Below are 19,069 nucleotides of genomic sequence, written 5' to 3'. Positions count from 1 at the left end.
TTGGTTCGGCTAGACGTAGAAACAACTCATGCGTTACTCTGCTTCGCCTTGGACGCCCCGCATTGGACGCGGTGAGCGTCGAGCAAAGCAGCGTTCGGCGCGGCAACGAAATGTGCGCCTGAGCAAGCGACGCACACCTGAGCCTTAGAAACAGCTCGTTTCTAAGGCAACACCGCATTCACTAGAGGCGCTTTTGTACCGCTTTGAAGCATCGTACTCGTGGCTCAGTGGTAGCGTCTCCGTCTCACACTCCGGAGACCCTGGTTCGATTCCCACCCAGCCCATCTAGCAAGAGTTGAGCCAAAGCCACTTCTCCTCTGTCGTGACGTCACGGTGTCACGTGGTATTCAAGGCGACACCGCCGCGCCTGAGGAGCTGGGTTGAGCCCTCGTAATATGCTTCGCATAATAAGAAAAACAGTATCACTTTATTCTGTACAACAAATTGACAGCACTCCTGATCTGTATGGAAAATCTGCAATCAAGAAATAGTTCTCGACAAAATGTGACCCTCAAATAGCTAAAATTATGGTTGTCATCTTCCCTTCCTTGATTTGCTGTGCTGATGTAGGCATGCATTATTTCCGACCTCCTATACTCCATTTTATACATAAAAGGCAATGCTATGAGGACTAGAAAGACTTCTCACCGCGTGGATTCACTACCAAAAAGTGTGCCAAGTATAAAATAAAGATATGACTATGCATCATGTAATTCAATGTAACATTAGGTCTCATACATTTATGTCATGACATATGATGTATTTACTATATGGAGAACATTGTAGATCTGAATTTATTTACCACCAAACAAGTGGAGTCACATGACTATGCTAGCAATGGCTATGGCGCACTGCTTGCACTTGCAACCAAAATACCTGTAGTATGTCACATGCTGCTGTAAGCACAAAAGTTTACAAATAACACGTGGTTTGATACAGGTTTATCTCCAAAACTTGTAGTTGTGATATTGGGGGCGAGGACAAACTATGGCGCCGCCTGCCGCCAGCACCTGAAGGATGTATAAGGTTGGACCACATGCTGGAGCATCTGCTTCAGTGCCGTCGCATGCTTCGTTTTTCGCCGTACAGCCGCAAAATTTTGATTGGTTGTAACACTTGTTCTTTGTTTTAATTTTAGGGTTTTATATGCAGCATGAGAATGACCGGTGTTATTCCAAGCCAATTTGGGCCAGATGTTGCTCTAAGTACTATCGCATAAATAGAAAGCATGTTGACATCTGCAGAAGTTCTATGTTCAATAAATTTTCTCGTGTCAAACATTAAAGCGTGCATACGCCTGTACGAAATAAGTTTCATTCGCAAGAGTGAAGCAGTCAAATATGTGAAGCGAGACATATGCGACTAATGCAGTCAGTCATGTGCGTGGCACAGCAACATATTTCGTAAATATACGGCTTTTAGTTGGTTTGAACATGTGATCTTGTCCCAGATGTTTGGAATTTATTGGTATGTTTTATGTTATTTCATTTACTTTCTCATGCACAACGTGCCCACATGCCTGTATCGCATCATTTGGTTCAGTCAGATTGTTTACCTTTGTCCGTCTACAGGCCATAAAATACACAGCTTTATTGTCTTCATAACCTTAAGCTGCAACTGTCTTCCTTACTTAAGTTACCAGCAATCTCAATGGTATATACATCTTTGTAGTGGCATCTTAAAGTTTTATCGACGGTGCAATGTTAGGCCTTCAAGACCAGCACATGCCTTTGTTAACCTGCATAAACATATGGTGACACGAACTGTGTCCACCATGCATCAGTCCAAAAGGCATGACGTTATATTCGTATAAGCCATTGGGTGTGATAAAGGCTGTTTTTGGCCTATCGACGTCAACTATGGGCACTTGCCAATAGCCGGAGCGTAAATCTAGGGATGAAAAGAATTCAGCTCCGTGTAGACTATCGATGTTGTCACCGATTCGCGGCAGCGGGTATACATTTTTGCGAGTGATCTTGTTCAGGTGCCGATAGTCTACACAAAACCATACAGAGCCGCTCTTTTTTTTTTTTCGTAACAAGAACGACAGGGGATGCCCATGGACTGTTTGAGGGTCGGATCACTTCACGGAGAAGCATTTCGTCCATTTGCTGATTAATCACACGGCGTTCTGTGGCAGAGACACGATATGGGCGTTACCGCAATGGCGATTGGGAGCCAGTGTCAGTACGGTGCGTGACAGCAGACGTCCGGCCCAGGGCAGGTTGCCCAACATCAAAAGAAGAACGAAATTCTTCCGAGATGCGCAGAAGCTGAGAACGCTGAGCTGGAGTGAGGCCATTGGCAATAGATGAATCGAACACACCTGTGGGCAAGAGGTCGGACGTACAGAGAGAACTGAGCGTGCTGTAAATGGCGCAGGATGTGTCAACAGAAACATCCGTAATTTGTACGCCATTGATCGCTTCCACATAGCCAAGACATTCGCCTTGAAGCAGCATCACAGGGTATGAGAAGGGGTTACAGGCAAAAATAGCTCTGGAGCCCCATTTGACGTTCACTGTCGCAAAAGTTAGCAGCAGACTTTTTCGAGTATAAAAGCAGCCAGATGGAGAAAGCAATGCGACGGCGTCAGAGAGGCTACTAAATAGACACCTTTAGAAAATGAACTTTTTTATTAATAATCTGATGATAAAGCTAAATAATGTGACTTCAGACTACCAGAGTAAATATTTTGTTATAGTTAATTCACAGATACATAAGTCGTATGCCAATGACTCTAGTAATAGCCTCATGTTACAGCAGCAGCCAGATACAATAACAAACAGCCATAATCTGATCGCAAATGAACCTTGAGAAATATATACTCTGAGCAGAACAAATAACCTGCACAAAATGCAAGAACATCTTGTCTAGGCACCAAAAAAATCATGCATCACCATTTATATCGGAACAAGTTCACATACACACTAGAACATAATTGTAGTAAGTGAATGCACATGCTTTGCAAATAGATTGGACATTAACAAGGCTGTACCAACCTTACAAATGGCCTTGACGAACTCCAAAGCAGGACTAGTTGGTTTCAAGTGGCTGCCTGGTATAACTGGGAAAACTTCTTTGCCATCCAGAAGGTTGGACGACAGCTTGTGCTGTATCTTTTGAGTAATGCTGAGAAGAATATGGAATAATTAAACACTTTTAAGTCTGCTCGTTATGATCTGGGGAACCTTGCAGCACCATCAATGTCACAAGGAAACAACGCATCACAGTCACGACTTTCAGACAAGAATTTCGCAGACATTCATACTCTCACAAAATCATTTACAGGACCGTGAAGCTATAGCGGTTCAGTTGTAATGCGATATGTTTCGTATGCCTCATTTCAGTACTTTGTCGAAGGTCCAACACACCTACTGTTATCAAATGTCACAAGTAGCATAATTGCAGTTGCTGTCACCAGATGGCAGCACCTGTAATTAAGCTGCATCCTGCTCTATTTAAAGCTAAAGAAAAATTGGCACGAATATACAAAATACAAGAATCTGAAAACAGGTTCTTCCATGCAACTTGTACGCCACAGCTAATATGGAGATGCTCGTGCTATCAGTACGCACAAAGCAGGTAATATGTTTGTAAATGCTGCTCTCCTCTTGATACTCAAAGTACAAGCCTGAGACACTCTATTCTGCGAGCATTCTATAGGCATTTTTTCATGCAGGAAACTAACGTGTCTTCGTCATCTAATAAAATGTAGCGGGCAAGCTTTCGCACAAGTCTCACCTGAAAAGCTTCTGGGTCAGCTCGCCACCAACTAGTCTCTTCATGTAGACGAGTGTCTCCACACCTGTGCTGTGCTCCTTGGACTGAACAGAGGAACAGGTGTGATTAAGCATCATGCACACATCAATATTGCTAGCCAACTGGTAGCTTTTAGGCACAAGCTTATGAATAGGGCTAGCGCATACACCATTCAGCAGCCGAAACTTGAGTAATATTGTTGCAACATTATAACGGTACAGCCATCAATTTGGTGCATGAAAAACAAGGCACTGCCTAGGGAACATTCTCTCGCAGCAAAACAACTTTTGTTTTAACGTGCAGCAACGGCAAGTTACAGGAGCTTCAAAAGTATTACAACATTAGCATGTGCTCACAATTGCACTCTTATAGTGGTCGCCCTCTGCTTAATATGCACTGAACCATCACAGGCATTTATAGACATGCAAGCTTACAATGGCGTGCAGAGTTGAACACTAGAGTAGGCTTTTATTCATCACTTTTGCTGTGCACTGAAACCACACTGCGAGCATTGATGGTTCCACAATATCTGCCTCCGCCAGCATCGTCAACTCCCATGAAGGCCTTCAGCACCCAGTGGCAGAGCACTTTCACTGTGTACACACTGACTGTGACGTTGCTAGCAGCAAATAAAGATGCTGCCACTACGTAAGAAGCAGGCGCGGGTGCATGTTTGAATATGTGGGCTTCCCAAAATGCACTGAGGAATGATAATACTTGGCTTAAGAGGTAATGATTTTGTATTCCGCATGTTTTTTTGTTTGCAGAAAATCCCCCAAGCAGTTTGGGGTCTTTTGACCATTCAAAGAACTGACACATATTCTTAAAGTTGCAGAAACTCTGCCACAAGCAAGATTTGATGCTGAAGGAGAGCATCAAAAGCAATAGTTTGATACGCAGCAAAGTGCTACCGGTGGTACATAAATGGTTGCTTTGCTTACCTCAACAAAAGTCAAACAAGAGATGTTTCTGCAGCCAATTTTTCAAGAAGGGGACTCGTCTTCGTCAAGGCAAGTCCCCTTGTTGAAACATTGGCTCCAGCGACATTCCTTGTTCAACCGCTAGGGTGGTATTCTCGGATGATCACTATCGCAAGACTTCATAAGAATAGGTCGGGCAAACGCAAGAAAGAAGCTCTCATGGACTGAGTATCGTGAATCTACCTCAGAAAGTGATCGCCCGGGAATGTGGCCCTTGTTAATCAATTCATGGCTTCATCTTCGTGTGAATGTCTGGCTTGTTTGGCTCGTGTTTCTTTTATTTTTATACAAATCTGAATTTAAGCACCCCCATGACATACATACTTAAAATCTACAACATGAATTAGCTGGAAAAAAGAAAGGCTTTATTCCCAAATGCCACCTTTGCAGATGTTTTTTATACTTTTTTGTCTATGCTTTAGTAGTTTAAAGGAAGATAAGTTTTCATATTCTTTTTTTTCTGGGGTTGGCGGGAGGAGATCTGCCAGCGGCGTTTGCTGTGTGCAAAGTTGTGTAGCCAAAATTTTAATTTATATTGCATGCTATGTTGGCAGGCATACCACTTGACTTGCAGTCCTTCTCTGCACTTGTGAGGCCCCGGGCATGTCCAGTTCCTCCTTCAATTTTAGGTACACAGAGTTGATATAGCTGCCTATGACCATCTGCAAAGACAATTGCAACAGTGGCTGAACAAGGTACACACTTAACGTGCGACTGATGATGTTAGGTGTGACTGAAATCGAAAACAATATGATGTGTGCGTTAGCAGCAAGATTAAATGCTCTCCACAAGTGTCGCCGTGTCACGCTGATACTCAACACATTGTAAACTGCCAAAGCACCACCTTGTCAATAAAACATGCAGAACTTGCTTTACTACAGTAATGAAACAGAATAACGTCTTGTGGGAGAAAAGGGTAAACTTCTGTCGCATATATTCAATCTTCATTAACGAGACATACAAGAGACATGCGGAAATTAATCCTGATTACCAAAAGTTTCAATTACAAGTGTTTAACAAGTGTGAGCACATTCTGGAGCCTCCTAATGCAGTAATGTTAGAAGAATGGTTGTTTTGTCGATTACTGAATCAATTGAAGTCAGCTGCGTAAAATTTTAGACAGCCAACCAGGATTATCACAACTCTTGCATACATTACACAAAATGGTAAAGTCCACTAAAACAAATAAACAACAAAAATGTTGTAGGCGGGGACAAAGCATGCTGCTGAAAATTTTGCTACACTTGCTACAAAACTTTAAAAATTCAGGTTGTGCATGTAATGACATCAGTAGAAACTTACATTGAAGTTGTCTTGCACACCTCCAACTTCAGGCAAGAAATGGGCAAGGTTCCAAAACATTCGCACTTCCGCCTTAAATAAGAAAATAAAACAAAAAAGAAAGGGCAACGCCGTCAGCATGACTACTCCTGTGTTGTGAAAAACGTACAGCTGTGATTGGCAGGTCAGTTACCTCATCATCAGCAGACTCTTCTTCTTCTGCTTCCACCAGTTTACCTTGCACACCTCCGTGATTTGCCTGCAGATAATCAAGGCAGCTTACTATAGGGGTTGTCAGTCATCCCACACACAGTGCGAGATTTGTACAGAAATGAACAGCCTAGTAATATCAATCCAGTTTTCTACTGCCTTTTTGTACCGTATAAAAAATAAAAACAGTGCACAAGAACTGAGCGACTCATTTGTTTTGACTATACCAAAGTTAAGACACGAGTTAAACAATATTAGACGGTTCTGGAATAACGGCCAAGGCACGAATGCCACTAGTTTCGACACCGTTTGGCCTCAATTATCAGGGCCGTGACATGCGAATACACGCACACACAGCTGCCAAAATTTAATGTGCATTTTACAGCACCGAAACTGCACAGGGATGCTGTAGTGCAGGCACTGGATTAATTTCGACACTGCGGGCCTCTTAAATGTGCATACAAAGCACGGTGCAAGGGCACTTTTCCGTTTCGCCTCCATTGAAATTAAGCCACTGCAGCTGCAAATCAAGCTGAGGACCTTGTGCTCAACAGCAGAACACCATAGCCACTGAACTACCATAACGGGTAGGTACATGGCTGTTCCTTCTGGTGTTGCAGTAGTGCAGCTTGGTCATCAATTCAGCTAAAGTTAGCATTCACTCTAGTGTCCCTTTACTTGCCTTTCTAAACACCACACTGTACATGGCACAGGGCGATGACTGTGCCATGCGCAATGTGGTGCATGGTCATTTATGCTAAAGAGTCACGGCAGATGAGTTATGCAAAACCCACAAGGCAGAGGAAGGTTCATAAAAGGAAAAATTGTCATCCACCTGTATCTAGAACAAAGCTACAAAGGAAACCCATAGAAGTTTCTCAGAAACAAAGCTTCGTAGTTGACGAAAAATTCGTCCCGGTCTTGGATTCGAACTCAGGACCAATGCCTTTTCGGGGCGGTCGCTTATCGTCTGAGCTACCATCTGCTAACCTCCTGGTTAGCTCAGATGGTAGAATGACAGCTCTGGAAAGGCGTTGGTCCCGGGTTCGAATTTCAGACCATCTAATTATGAGGCACTCCGCATCAGGGACTCCAAATTAATTGAGACCACCTGGGGTTTTTTGACATGTACCTAAACCTAAGTGCACTAGCCTTTTTACATTTTGCCCCCATCAGAATGTGCTCACCGCAGCCAGGAATGAACCCATGACCTTGTGATAAGCAGTACAACACCATAGCCGGTGAGCTATTACGGCAGGTTAGAGGGTCTAGTCAGGGTGATGAATCATTTAATTATGGGATTTTATGTGCCAAAACCACAATCTGATTATGAGGCATGGATGAATCCTCCTGTGCTACCATAATGCCCAAGATGAGCACTCACAGCACATGTGAGTGCCCTGGCGTCTGCAGGGGATACTAAAGGGAAAATGATGGTACGCAATAGGCATAGGGTGACATCATCTTGTTTAGGGCTCGGGGAAGACACAGGAGCAGGTGCCGAATTCAAATCGTTTATTGTCGACATTCGAGTTCCAGCGTGCAGATACAGAAATGAGTAAGGCAGCAAATAATGTCTCGCTTGTTTTCTATTTAATGTGACAGGAGACATTTGCAAGACAACATGCGTTCATGCACCTTTGCAAGCGTTTCAAAGGTTCTTTGTAATAGTCTTCAGACATCATGCTCTTCATGCAGATGCTACATCACAGAAAGAGCAGATGGTGGCCACTCACGATAATAGACACTGCATCATTGCAAAGCTGGCAGCCGCAACCGTGGTAACACAGTAAAAAGGAAGTTCAAAAAGGACACTTCGAATATTACTTGTTGCTTTCATTTTCAGCCCCAAAGTAATTTATCAAGCTTCCAGCTTTCATTTTGCGCAACTACACAGTTTATCGAAAAACATAGTATGCCTCCAACCATTGGGATCGTGTTAAGTGGGCTGGGCCAGCTCAACGCGATCCTAACAGTTGGAGGTGTACTACATTTAGTAGTGATCATCACCAAGTGTGGTTGGAAGGACATGAAAATTCAAAGCTTCATTGGCTTGGCTTAGTCTCCCCATACACACTCTGTGTCGGCTCAGTCCACAATAGCAAGTTTAGGAAACATGCGGATTTCATAAAAAAGTACAGTGGAAGATCCGCAGTGACTGTGGCTATGCTCAAGTCCCCAGGACTACAGCAACCCTGCTCTACACAAACTACACAGGTTTGGCTAAATAAGAAGGCTCCCTGACACTGTTTTTAGTCATGTTCTCTCAAGTACTGGTAGACACTAGGGAAACTATGTTTCTGTTAAAATGTGTGGGTTACGCCTTGAGGTTGAGAGAATGAGTGTGGCTGTATTTCCAATTGATAAGGAATGTTACATTTAGGAACTTTTAAAGTTGACCATTTGCAATCCTGCATTGACCAATCATGACATCATCATGACATCACGACTGAAGCGGCAAAGCACTGTCTAGTGTTAGCACTGCCCTTATTCGCCTGTGAAGATATCACGTGTGTTGTAAGCTTGTAAGCTTGCAGACGAAAAGCTATTATCAACTCAAATCAACAAAAATCACACAACATCATGCAATGATGTTATTGCAGTCCTACCTTGAGAAAGCCTGGACTTAAAGAGACACTAAAACGAAACAATAAATCAGCTTAGACTAATGAAGCATTGTTTGAGAACCCTGCAGGCAGTCATTTAAAAAAAAATAGTTTGATTATTAGATGAGAAAATGAATGTCCAAGTATCAGTATTTGAATTTCGCGCCAAAACCCCAGCGCCGGTACGTCAGGGATTTCAAAGTGTGTTTTCGCATTTGGGTCGCGTTGGCAGAGTAAAGGTTCCCGAAACTTGCCATGCTTATTTTTTGGTTCCTTCAGAACACAATGTAGTCAATCTGTACCGCTATATATAGTTAGTCGGCCCTAGAAGATGCCATCAAAATCCAAGACGTCACAGCCCCCAGGAGCGGGAGCTTAAATTGGCGTCGCCACCTGTATTTCGTTCTTGCGCTTTTTCTGGCTTACCAAACGTCTTATCGTTGTAACAGTGGCGTTTTTGGTGTTGTAGAACGGTAATTTATTGATGCAGAAGAAATCATTTTTCATTTTAGTGTCCCTTTAAAGTGCAATTTTCTCTGCTAATATAGGTAAGTGATTTTCCTGAGCTGAGCACAAGCTCGCAAAACTCCATAATAGTGATGTATTGCTCTAACCAGATTAAGAGTTTGCCTTGGAACGTCCTTTTAACAATACAAGGAAGCAAGAATATCGTACCGGGTCCAGCCAGAGGAGAAGCTGCCAGGCGGCACGCACAGACAGGTCAAGGCTGTGGAAGAGTTCGCGACCACGGATGCCACTGATGACATAGTCGGCGTGGGCCAGGCCATCCGGCAGTCGGCGACGCTTGGTACACAGCACCAGTCGGCTTGTGCTTCCATAAACTACCACCATACCCAGGCGCTCAAACTCCATCACTAGCTGGAATTCAAGCCACACAGCGCAAAGAATTAAATGAGGGTGACGTTTAATTACCTTACGCCAACACACATTTTTATCAGTGAAAAAAAGGAGGCTCATTCACTTCTTTATATATGCTGGCAAACTGTGTTGCACCAATCTTGCATGCATAAATCCAAAGGAAATAGCGTGAATATATTTTAGGCACTTTCATTACTGCATTACAATATGATGTATACCACACTTCTTTTGATTTCTGAGACCAAATTGAATACGCATCGAATGGTGCCCCAAGAGAAGCAAATCGAATATTGAATATGTTTCAAATAGTTTTCCAATAATTAAAAGTTGTTATCACAATTAATATAAAACGATGGTCACATTCCAATATTCTTAAAGTTAGCAAGTTTCTGTCATCACATACAGTCAAATCTCGACAATTTGAACTCAGAGGGTCCCGAAAGTTTGTTCGAATTAAAAGAAGTTCGAATTAAAAGGGGGACTTGTTCTTGAAGTACTCATGCACCATAGCACAATGCTCGAACAGTACGAGTCTTGAAATATCGCGACGCGCAAGCATACAGTGAGTGAGTACCATGAAACTGCCCGCACCAGCCAATGCTCGTTTCCCAATAATGGCAGAACACGAAACTTCAGGTAGCAGGCTAAGCTGTCGCCAGGCCAGCGCAGAGGCAGGCGCATGCAAAGACCACTGAAGGTGAAAGAGTTACGAGTGAGTTGAGAGGCAGGCCGAGGGGAGCGCAGTTGCGAGGAGGGGCGAGAGGGAAGCGAATTTGCTTTCCCGCCAGCTTGAATTACCTCTGCCACCTAGGCTTACTGCCACCTAAGACTGCCATGGTGGAGTTGTTGAGGCCGGGCTGGGCCTCCGCCGCTGCTTCCCTCTGCGTGCTCGCATGCTTTTCCTTTTGTCTGCTGACAGATCAACGTTGCGTTTACGTTCTTCATCCTGCATTCTTAACATGCCATGTCTTATGAAGATGACAAAGTCGTTTCCACTGATAATAATCATGTTGGTGTGCTCTCTTCTGTCGCAGCGTCACTGCATGCAAAAGATAAGGAGAATGAGGTGCTGGGTGCCGCCTTCGCATCCTTGCATTCAGGGTTCGTCTTATTGTACAGAATCAGATCTGGCGCACTGTCTCCGACAACCTCTCTCACAACCGCTCGAAAGGCGAAGCATCGATTGCGATAGCAAATTAGTGGACAGGATATGAAGCAAGGATAGTAGTTTTATCAGCCGTATAAACTTGTAAACGTAGGCATACCAACTAAATTAACAAGCATGGTGCCACGCACGCACAAGCAAACATGAACACATCTCACTCGCCGACGGCGGAAACTCATTGTCAAAACTCTGGCATGAGGAAACGCGGCAGCAGCAGCGAGTGAAGTGACATTCATGCTGTCTATCGCTTCAACGAAAAGTGAGTACCAAGAACACAAAGCATGCACAAAGCTATGAACCACTGACGCACCTAGACTCTGCCCCCAATGCAGATTGCTCTCAAGGTACAGCTGCATGACTGTGCGCAGCCACCACATGCGCAGTTGCAGCTGGAATAGAACGCCGCCCCCCTCCCAGCAGTGCCTCGCAACATTAGGTGCCTCGCACACGATGGAAGACACCGCGCTTCCTCCACACTCCATCTCCTTTGCACGGGCGAGATTGAGCCACAATCGTCGACTCCTTTCACATGCTTTCACTCACACATGCCGCGTAGGGCGCACGGTGACGGTTTTTTTTACCCTTGGACTTTATACAGAACCTCGCATGCGGTGTTGAGGGGTCTCTCCTGAGCTCTGTGGCGAGTTCAGAGCAATGCTGGTCGAAGGCACCGCTGCGTGATTTGGCGCAGTGCTGAGAGCATTGTCAGAATGCGGTATGTTCAAATTAACTGTCGCAAATGCTTGCACCTTTGAATTACCGGGCATTTTCGCCCATCAGAAAACACATAACTTTGACGGGACTACAGCGTCATTTCGAATAAACCGGAAGTTCGAATTAAGTGCATTCGAATGTATGTGATTCAATTGTAGCCACTATTAAGCATTGTTTATTAAAAGCACAAACGGAGCATTAGGAGCAAACAAGTAGTTTTTTGCATGCACAGGGCGCTTGAGAGAGTGCGAATGATTGCTGTACAGCCTGTAAAGTATGGCCACCTAAGTGACGTAGCCTGCTCCACTACACAAATTTTCATGTTATATGTCTATACTATGCCTGCAAGGGTGAAAATATACCGTACTTTTGCTCTAATTTCGTGTTTACTTGAATGCAGTTGGCATTTTGAAATAATCACAACGTATATGAAAAATGCTCACATTTACAAGTAGTGACTATTCAACTCGAGGACCGAATCGAATAGGCCACTATTCAATTTCTTATTCAAAAGTTTTGAATATTCGCACACCCCTAATAAGTACTGTTTACTTCCGCTGGCTCAAACCTGACGGGGCCGACAAAATCGACTGAATTATCCGGCAGGCCGAATAAAACAAAATGTAGACAAAATGCCAAAACACACCGCTGCTTCATTTGGCACTATTTGCTGGATTCTAATGTGCCCCCAAATTGAACTTTCTGTGTGTTCAAAGTAAAAAACTAACGTAGAAATGACATTAAAGCTTAAAGAAAGTAGAAATCTAATGCACACCCGATTTTATCGTAAGAAAAGTGTAGCATGCTTCCGACTCTGTAATAAGAAAAGGGTGAAACCAGCTAACTTTGCCTAAACAGAATAGAAATTCTTTTACGCCTAATGTCCACCGTTATCAGTCCATGAAAGCACTTCATTTCTGCCTATGAACACACCACACATCCTCCGTACGGTCCATTATGCGTTTGATATTCTGGATTTATTGAACGATTTTGCAGCAGCTGCAAACAGGATGGCGGCCTACACCTAGACAAACCACTTCACTAGTTGTCCTGCGAAGCAAGCAATATTCCAGACAGCCAAAAAACATGTGATGCAACTCGTTGCTGCTAGTTTAGCATGTAAAATAACTCAAGTTTCAAATGAGCTTTTGTAATCGAAGACTGAAAGCGGCACGACATCACTGCCATGCTATGCAAGGTCTTCATCTGTCGCTGTCTTGTAGTGGCGATGATGCTGACTAAGCTGGCTCTGACAGTAAGCTGTTGCAAACAGGGTTTTGGTCCCATATCCGAATGTACCGAGCAAGCAACTTTCAGCCCAGTTTTCTCGTAAGCAAAAGGCATCTGTGTTAGAATTGGGTCGGTGTAGTAATCATTAATTGTGAGGTACCGTTTTCACTTGGAAATCTTCCCAAGACAGGCTGAAAATAGGCAGCTTTAATGGGATGACATGTGTTCAGTTCATTTGCTGTTTCCCAAGCTCCACCGAAATAGACACTGCCCCTAAAGAGGTCATTATTGGAGTCGCCACAGGGGTCAGGTGGGTGTGTGCTGACCAGTCAAGTTCAATTTATCTCTCAAAAACCAACTTTAGGACCGAAATAACAAAAACTCGGGCACATAAACATGTATGGAAACCTGCCAGGACCTTCTAGTGGGATCTAATTAACAGGAGTGAAATTAATGAGAGTACTGTATTACAAATGTCATCATAGCATGAAAATTTTGTTTTCGTAATTTAAGTGAGCACCAACTATGGATGTACTGAGATTAACTGTTTCCTTAGCTGTTGATAGGGCCACAGCTCCCACAAAATATATATTAACATGTGTCTCTATATGTTTACTTCTGAAGCCGAAAAATAAAAAGCTTTAGAAGCTTAATCATTAGGAGTCTGTGCTTATGAGAAATACATGCACAATATAAATTAAGATGATGAATGAGCATGGTGATCCCAAATTGATGCTCATACAACCAAAACCTTGCCCTGCAACTACCGTGACCCTCCAGAAGAGCAAAAGAAATGTGTTGCGATTCCTCACCTGCGTGAACATCTTTTTCATGAGGTTGTTAAGAATCCTTTTCAGCACAGGCTCATACAGTAAGGCTTGCGAACTCTTCAGCCATCTAAAAATGTGGAGAAAAACGAGGATAACAAGAATTCTATGTACTACCACTGCTTAACACAACAGTAACAAAACAACTATGGCTACGGTGCACACTTAAAGCCATTTGTGCATACAAATAGAGCAGATGGCCAAGTGTCCATTTGTCATATTCACTGTTTACTCGTTGTAGACACTGCGAGTCATCTAAATTAATGTCAACATCATTTTCGCAATGTCTGTACAATTAACTACTGGTGGTAACAGCAAGAAAGCATTGTTTTGTAAACCACTCTACCTACAGCTCACGAAGGTACACAGGGCACCTGCATGAAAGAAAATGTGTGAGGCCTCTTACAGTGCCATCACTAGATGGCTTGGAGGGGTATTGACGGGCACTAGAAGCAGCTACAGGTGCTGCTTTGAGCTCTCTTCACTCGAGCGAGGCCGTGGCTTGGCATGCACAGTTCTTCCAGCCACCAGTAGCTGCCGCAAATAGCTGTGGAGCCTTCCCCAGCTGCCATAGAGCGCACCCCACACACTTGCATTTTCCTTTTCATAATCGTGCTCTGTGTGATTACGTGCCTCAATGGAAAAAAGGAGAGGGCAACCTTGTGCCATTAGTTATGGGCAAACAGGGGGAAGTTGGGAGATGGAAATACAAGGTGACATGTATGTTGCCTTGAAGAAGACAAGTCCACTTGTCACAACGTTGGCTCCAGCTTTCACCTTGTTCTCGTTTTGCTCATAGTTATGGGCAAGTGATATGCAGCCAACGACAGCATTTCCTTTTAAATTTTTGGAAATTTCACGTTCGTACAGTGCTTCAATGTGACCATATAAATAACATCTAATAAGTGAGCACCACACTATAGAAAAACATGTCAATGAAATAATTACTGTGCAGTGGTGGTTCCTTTCTCATGATTCATATAGTATAACAGAAAGACGTGCACAGAATGCTAAGGAGGATAATTAAATCCCTACTTCTCTATGTATCTAAGATGCAAATTAAATAAAGAAAGAAAGGGCCAAAAAGTACCGAAAGACATGAGCCAGCTGGTAGTCTGCAAACACGTTACGATAGATTGCGACGTCCCGCATCCATCCTGCCACCATGGCCCGAAGCACACGGAAAGCACTGGCCGAGAGGGCCACATCGTCGTAGCTGGTCAACGATGGGTTTGCACCCTGTTGATGCCCACCCACCATGCTGTCTAGTGAAACACTTGCTCCACCACCAGAATCAAAAGCAACACTCGAGCTCACGCCTTCCAGCTCTGTCAGGTTCTGAGACTGCAAAGAGAAGAGTTGATTGATTGATTGATTGATTGATTGATTTATTTATTTATTACACTTATTTGTGTTAGTTAGCACTAGCACCTATGCCTTAAGCATATCACCACATTGTCTTACTTCTTGCCAGTGACCGTTTTTCAATGAACCATCACTGTTATCAAAATATCACAAGGCGGAGGACATGTATACACTGTGTCTAAAATTGATTTAGTGCTGTCACCAATCTTATAGTGAAACAGACTTGTATGACCAGATTGCGCACGTGATGTGAATAGCGTTGCACATTCTTGAATGTACATGAGTACCAGCGATTAGTAGTTCGGAATGTACAGTTATACGTGTATAAATAGCAGACAAATTCAACCCATGTGTTTACATTTGACGACTGACAAATGTGCTTGCCGCTATTGTTGTGATTTGGGTGTTGCTCGTGTTTCTTGACACATACTAAAGAGTTTGATTTTTAACTCGCACTTCCGGCAGTGTTTGGTCATCCACCATCCTACATGACAATATCGCGCAACACTAAGCACAAGACAGCATACACATAGATAATTCAAGCACAAATAAAAATGTTTCATATATATATATATATATATACAACCCGCCGTGGTTGCTCAGTGGCTATGGTGTTGGGCTGCTGAGCACGAGGTCGCGGGATCGAATCCCGGCCACGGCGGCCGCATTTCGATGGGGGCGAAATGCGAAAACGCCCGTGTGCTTAGATTTAGGCGCACGTTAAAGAACCCCAGGTGGTCAAAATTTCCGGAGTCCTCCACTACGGCGTGCCTCATAATCAGAAAGTGGTTTTGGCACGTAAAACCCCAGATATTATTATTATTATATATATATACAGGAGTTTCCCTTTGGTCTTCTTTAAGATTAAACAGACTCCAGCCAATGCTATAAGTGCTGCGTTTGAAAGTAGCAGCAAAATGGTCTGCACAGAGTGTCACCGAGTTAGCAATGTTGGAACAAAAGACAGCCTATAGGAAATAAAAGTAAATGAAGTACATACTGTGCTAAGGCCTCACTGAAATGCTAATTGACATGTAATGCAATTGGGCTCGTTCACAAACATGGCAAAGACATGCATGAGCATCTGATTCATGTTCTAGGCTTCAAAACAACTACAGGTAAACTAAGACAGGTTACCATGCCCTCCAAGGTTTCATTTGTGAAAATTTTTTGTGCATACCTGAAGTATGGTAGTCACAGCCAAGCCATTGAGATCCATCTCAACACACACCGTGGTATAGGCCCCTGGGTTGTTGACTTCAGAGACAGATGCCATGTCTGCTTCAGCTAGGAGGCTGCAATGGAAATCTTTCATTCGATGCAATCCAAGATAGGCAAGATTTGCAGGCTATAATACCCCAGCAACTTTATGCACCACACAGGAAGCAAGAGTGCTAATGTGCAGATTGTCTAGAAAAACATGGACCTGCTGACCAGCTGTTGACATAGCTGATACATATGGAGTGTATTATCCGTTATGCACAAGCTTTAAGCAGTGCTTAGTCGAGTTCTGTTAACTTATTATTGGATTGTTTGCTTTAGTGTATACAGAAATATTGTCATGTCTGTGAAGATGCAAATTTCTGTGAAAAACTAAAATTTGGCCTTTAAATGAAATTTTTGTAATTAATAGGTTCCTTTTTCCCAATGAGATAATATTTTTATAGTGTCTGTTTAAGAGCAGAAGAAAGTGCCAAAGGAAGCAGGCTAATTAGCATGAAACGCTACTAAACATGACAAGTGAGGCAGACTCACTGGTACGAGATAGTGCGAAACAGTATGAAAATAATACACGGCTGCAACCCAACACTACAACATATCAGTTACGTTGTACAACTTCCGTACAATAAAGTTCAAGCTTTGAATCCTGGTCTCACCAGTTGTCATCAGCTTCTTTGCCACCCAAGTCTGGCCTGTCTGTCTCTGAGCACCAGAGGACAAAGTTTTGCCTCTGCAGATGACGTGCATAAAAGAGATCGCAACCAAACATGATGGCATCCCTTGGCAGGTTTCCCAGAGGCACGTGGAAGTAGCGACACTGTTCCAGCATTGTCTGCAGAAAAGTCAACATGATACACATTTACCGAGCACAGAGAACATCTGTCACATGTGCACCATAAACAAGCTGCACACAAAAAGATATTCACAGAAAATAGCTTACTTCAACAGGTATATTGACACTTCCAGTTGTTTCTGATTGACACCCTGCAGAGGCGGTGCTAGGCAGTGGTTGAACAAGGGGTGTTTCGGGCTAGAGCCAACATTTTGGCAAGAGGACTTGCCTTTGTCAGTGGGCCCTAACGAAGACAAGTCCCCTTGTCGAAATGTTGGCTGCAGCCTGAGACATCTCACGTTTAATCAGCGCCGATCACTTCAAGTCTCACCTTCCCATGAACATCTTGTTCATAGCATATTTGGCATCGTTTTAAATACCCACTATGTACTTTAGACCTCAAAATTTATTCGTACAGTTACATTTCTCTTTCAGTAAAAAGCAGTACGTAATTAATCACTCTTGAACATTACTGAAAAACTTAAAGTTGTATGCATTACCACGTGCTGCCAATATGAAATAAGCACTGTTTTTAGGCTGAAAAGTCACAATTAAGGCAAATGAAGTTAAGGCCAGAACTACCACACAGTCCAGCTCAAGCATCCTTCAAAAAAGTTCACATCACAAAATTTAGAAAGCCTTGTTAAGTTTTTGTGACATAATTGCTGGATGCAATGGCTGCAAATGTAACAATGCCCTTGGGTCTGATTTCAGCCACTACACATCGAAGTATGTGTGTCAATGAGGCATTAACTAAAGCTTTTCAACAATTAACATACCACTAAAATAGCTTCTAATTTGAATGAGTGAAGTCATGATGATAGATGAGGCATGAGATAAAGCAACTTGTACAGTTAACATACCGTAAGAATAGTTTCTACGTTGAGGTAATGCCTAATCATGGCTTTGGCCCCAACTCGCTGCCATTCAAGCACACGATAAAGGTCCTCCTTATCATCAACATGCATCGGTACCACAGGGAATTCAAAGAGACCAGGCATAGCCAACTTCAACTCCTCCAGGGCTGTTGAAGAAAAGAAAGCACAAGAGAATGAATTTCACTAATGCCCTTTTTTCAATGTTCTGAGCAATTAGATAAAACATTTTATGGTTATGAATATCACACTTGGGCAGAGAGACAGCAATGAGGAGTCCAAGTGTTTACTATGGCTAACTGATTGCCGCATGCAACAACAAAAGTTCCAGCTATAATGGAGCCTGACAGAATCAGCTGGACATGAAACTCACCAACACAGCTCTGTACAGCCACCATTGTTGGCCCCCTCTTTTCGTCTCGATATAGCGCTAAGCTTCTCTGTATAGCTCGATGCACCAGGCGGACATCTGTTTCCACTCGCACCTCAAATGCATAGCCGTCTTCAGGAAGTAGGTCAGCTGATGTGCCTCGTTCGATCCTGGAAAGGCATTAGGCTTAACTGAATTGTTCAAGATGTCTAAACGAAACATGGAATGCAGAAACTTGTAAATGCTCTGTCAACATATAACCTAAGACTACTTGAAGTTCAAATGTACAGTCCCAGCGGTAAAAGATTAGTGCAAGTGACTGGTGGCCAGAGCGGCGAAATTGCAACATGCAGCACTGTTGTTTCCGAGCGCGCCAATAACGAGAGTGCCAGGCACATTCCATTTTCCAAAGCAGGGGTGGCTGGCAGAAACCGACCCATCTGAAAGCCCGCATTTTGAAAGCCATCATATGCCTCATTTTTTGGCCAAGCTATGCACCAATGAGGCTGCACACGTGAGCCCATATATTTATTGTTCACGTGCAGTCATTTATCAGAGATGGTAGTTTCTTTACTGTAGCCTTGTTGCGCAGCTTCATTGGTGCATAGCTTGGCCAAAAAATGAGGCATATATCAGCTTTCGAATGGGTAGGCCACCCCTGCTTTGGAAAATGGAATGTGCCTGGCACTCTCGTTATTAGCGAGCTCGGGAAATACAGCACTGCATGTCGCAATTTTGCCGCTTCGGCCACC

The 19,069-nt window shown here is 43.4% G+C and overlaps 1 protein-coding gene across 1 annotated transcript in view; it reads right to left on the bottom strand.

Moving 5' to 3' along the window:
* Positions 1 to 19,069, bottom strand: part of PolE1 (DNA polymerase epsilon catalytic subunit 1) — an 84,176-nt gene that overhangs the window by 6,865 nt on the left and 58,242 nt on the right. Inside the window, exons 35-46 of the mRNA XM_065455192.1 lie at positions 18,321 to 18,487; positions 17,936 to 18,096; positions 16,897 to 17,072; positions 16,200 to 16,314; positions 14,745 to 14,998; positions 13,640 to 13,724; positions 9,515 to 9,718; positions 6,217 to 6,282; positions 6,045 to 6,116; positions 5,303 to 5,404; positions 3,745 to 3,827; positions 3,003 to 3,132 (exon numbers count right to left, since the gene is read on the bottom strand). Of these exons, the coding sequence (XP_065311264.1) occupies positions 3,003 to 3,132; positions 3,745 to 3,827; positions 5,303 to 5,404; positions 6,045 to 6,116; positions 6,217 to 6,282; positions 9,515 to 9,718; positions 13,640 to 13,724; positions 14,745 to 14,998; positions 16,200 to 16,314; positions 16,897 to 17,072; positions 17,936 to 18,096; positions 18,321 to 18,487 (1,615 nt within the window). The remainder of the gene's footprint in view (positions 1 to 3,002; positions 3,133 to 3,744; positions 3,828 to 5,302; positions 5,405 to 6,044; positions 6,117 to 6,216; positions 6,283 to 9,514; positions 9,719 to 13,639; positions 13,725 to 14,744; positions 14,999 to 16,199; positions 16,315 to 16,896; positions 17,073 to 17,935; positions 18,097 to 18,320; positions 18,488 to 19,069) is intronic.

Source organism: Dermacentor albipictus, chromosome 4 (genome assembly GCF_038994185.2).
Source record: "Dermacentor albipictus isolate Rhodes 1998 colony chromosome 4, USDA_Dalb.pri_finalv2, whole genome shotgun sequence".
Lineage (NCBI taxonomy): Eukaryota > Metazoa > Arthropoda > Arachnida > Ixodida > Ixodidae > Dermacentor > Dermacentor albipictus.
This window is presented reverse-complemented; position numbering and strand designations above follow the sequence as displayed.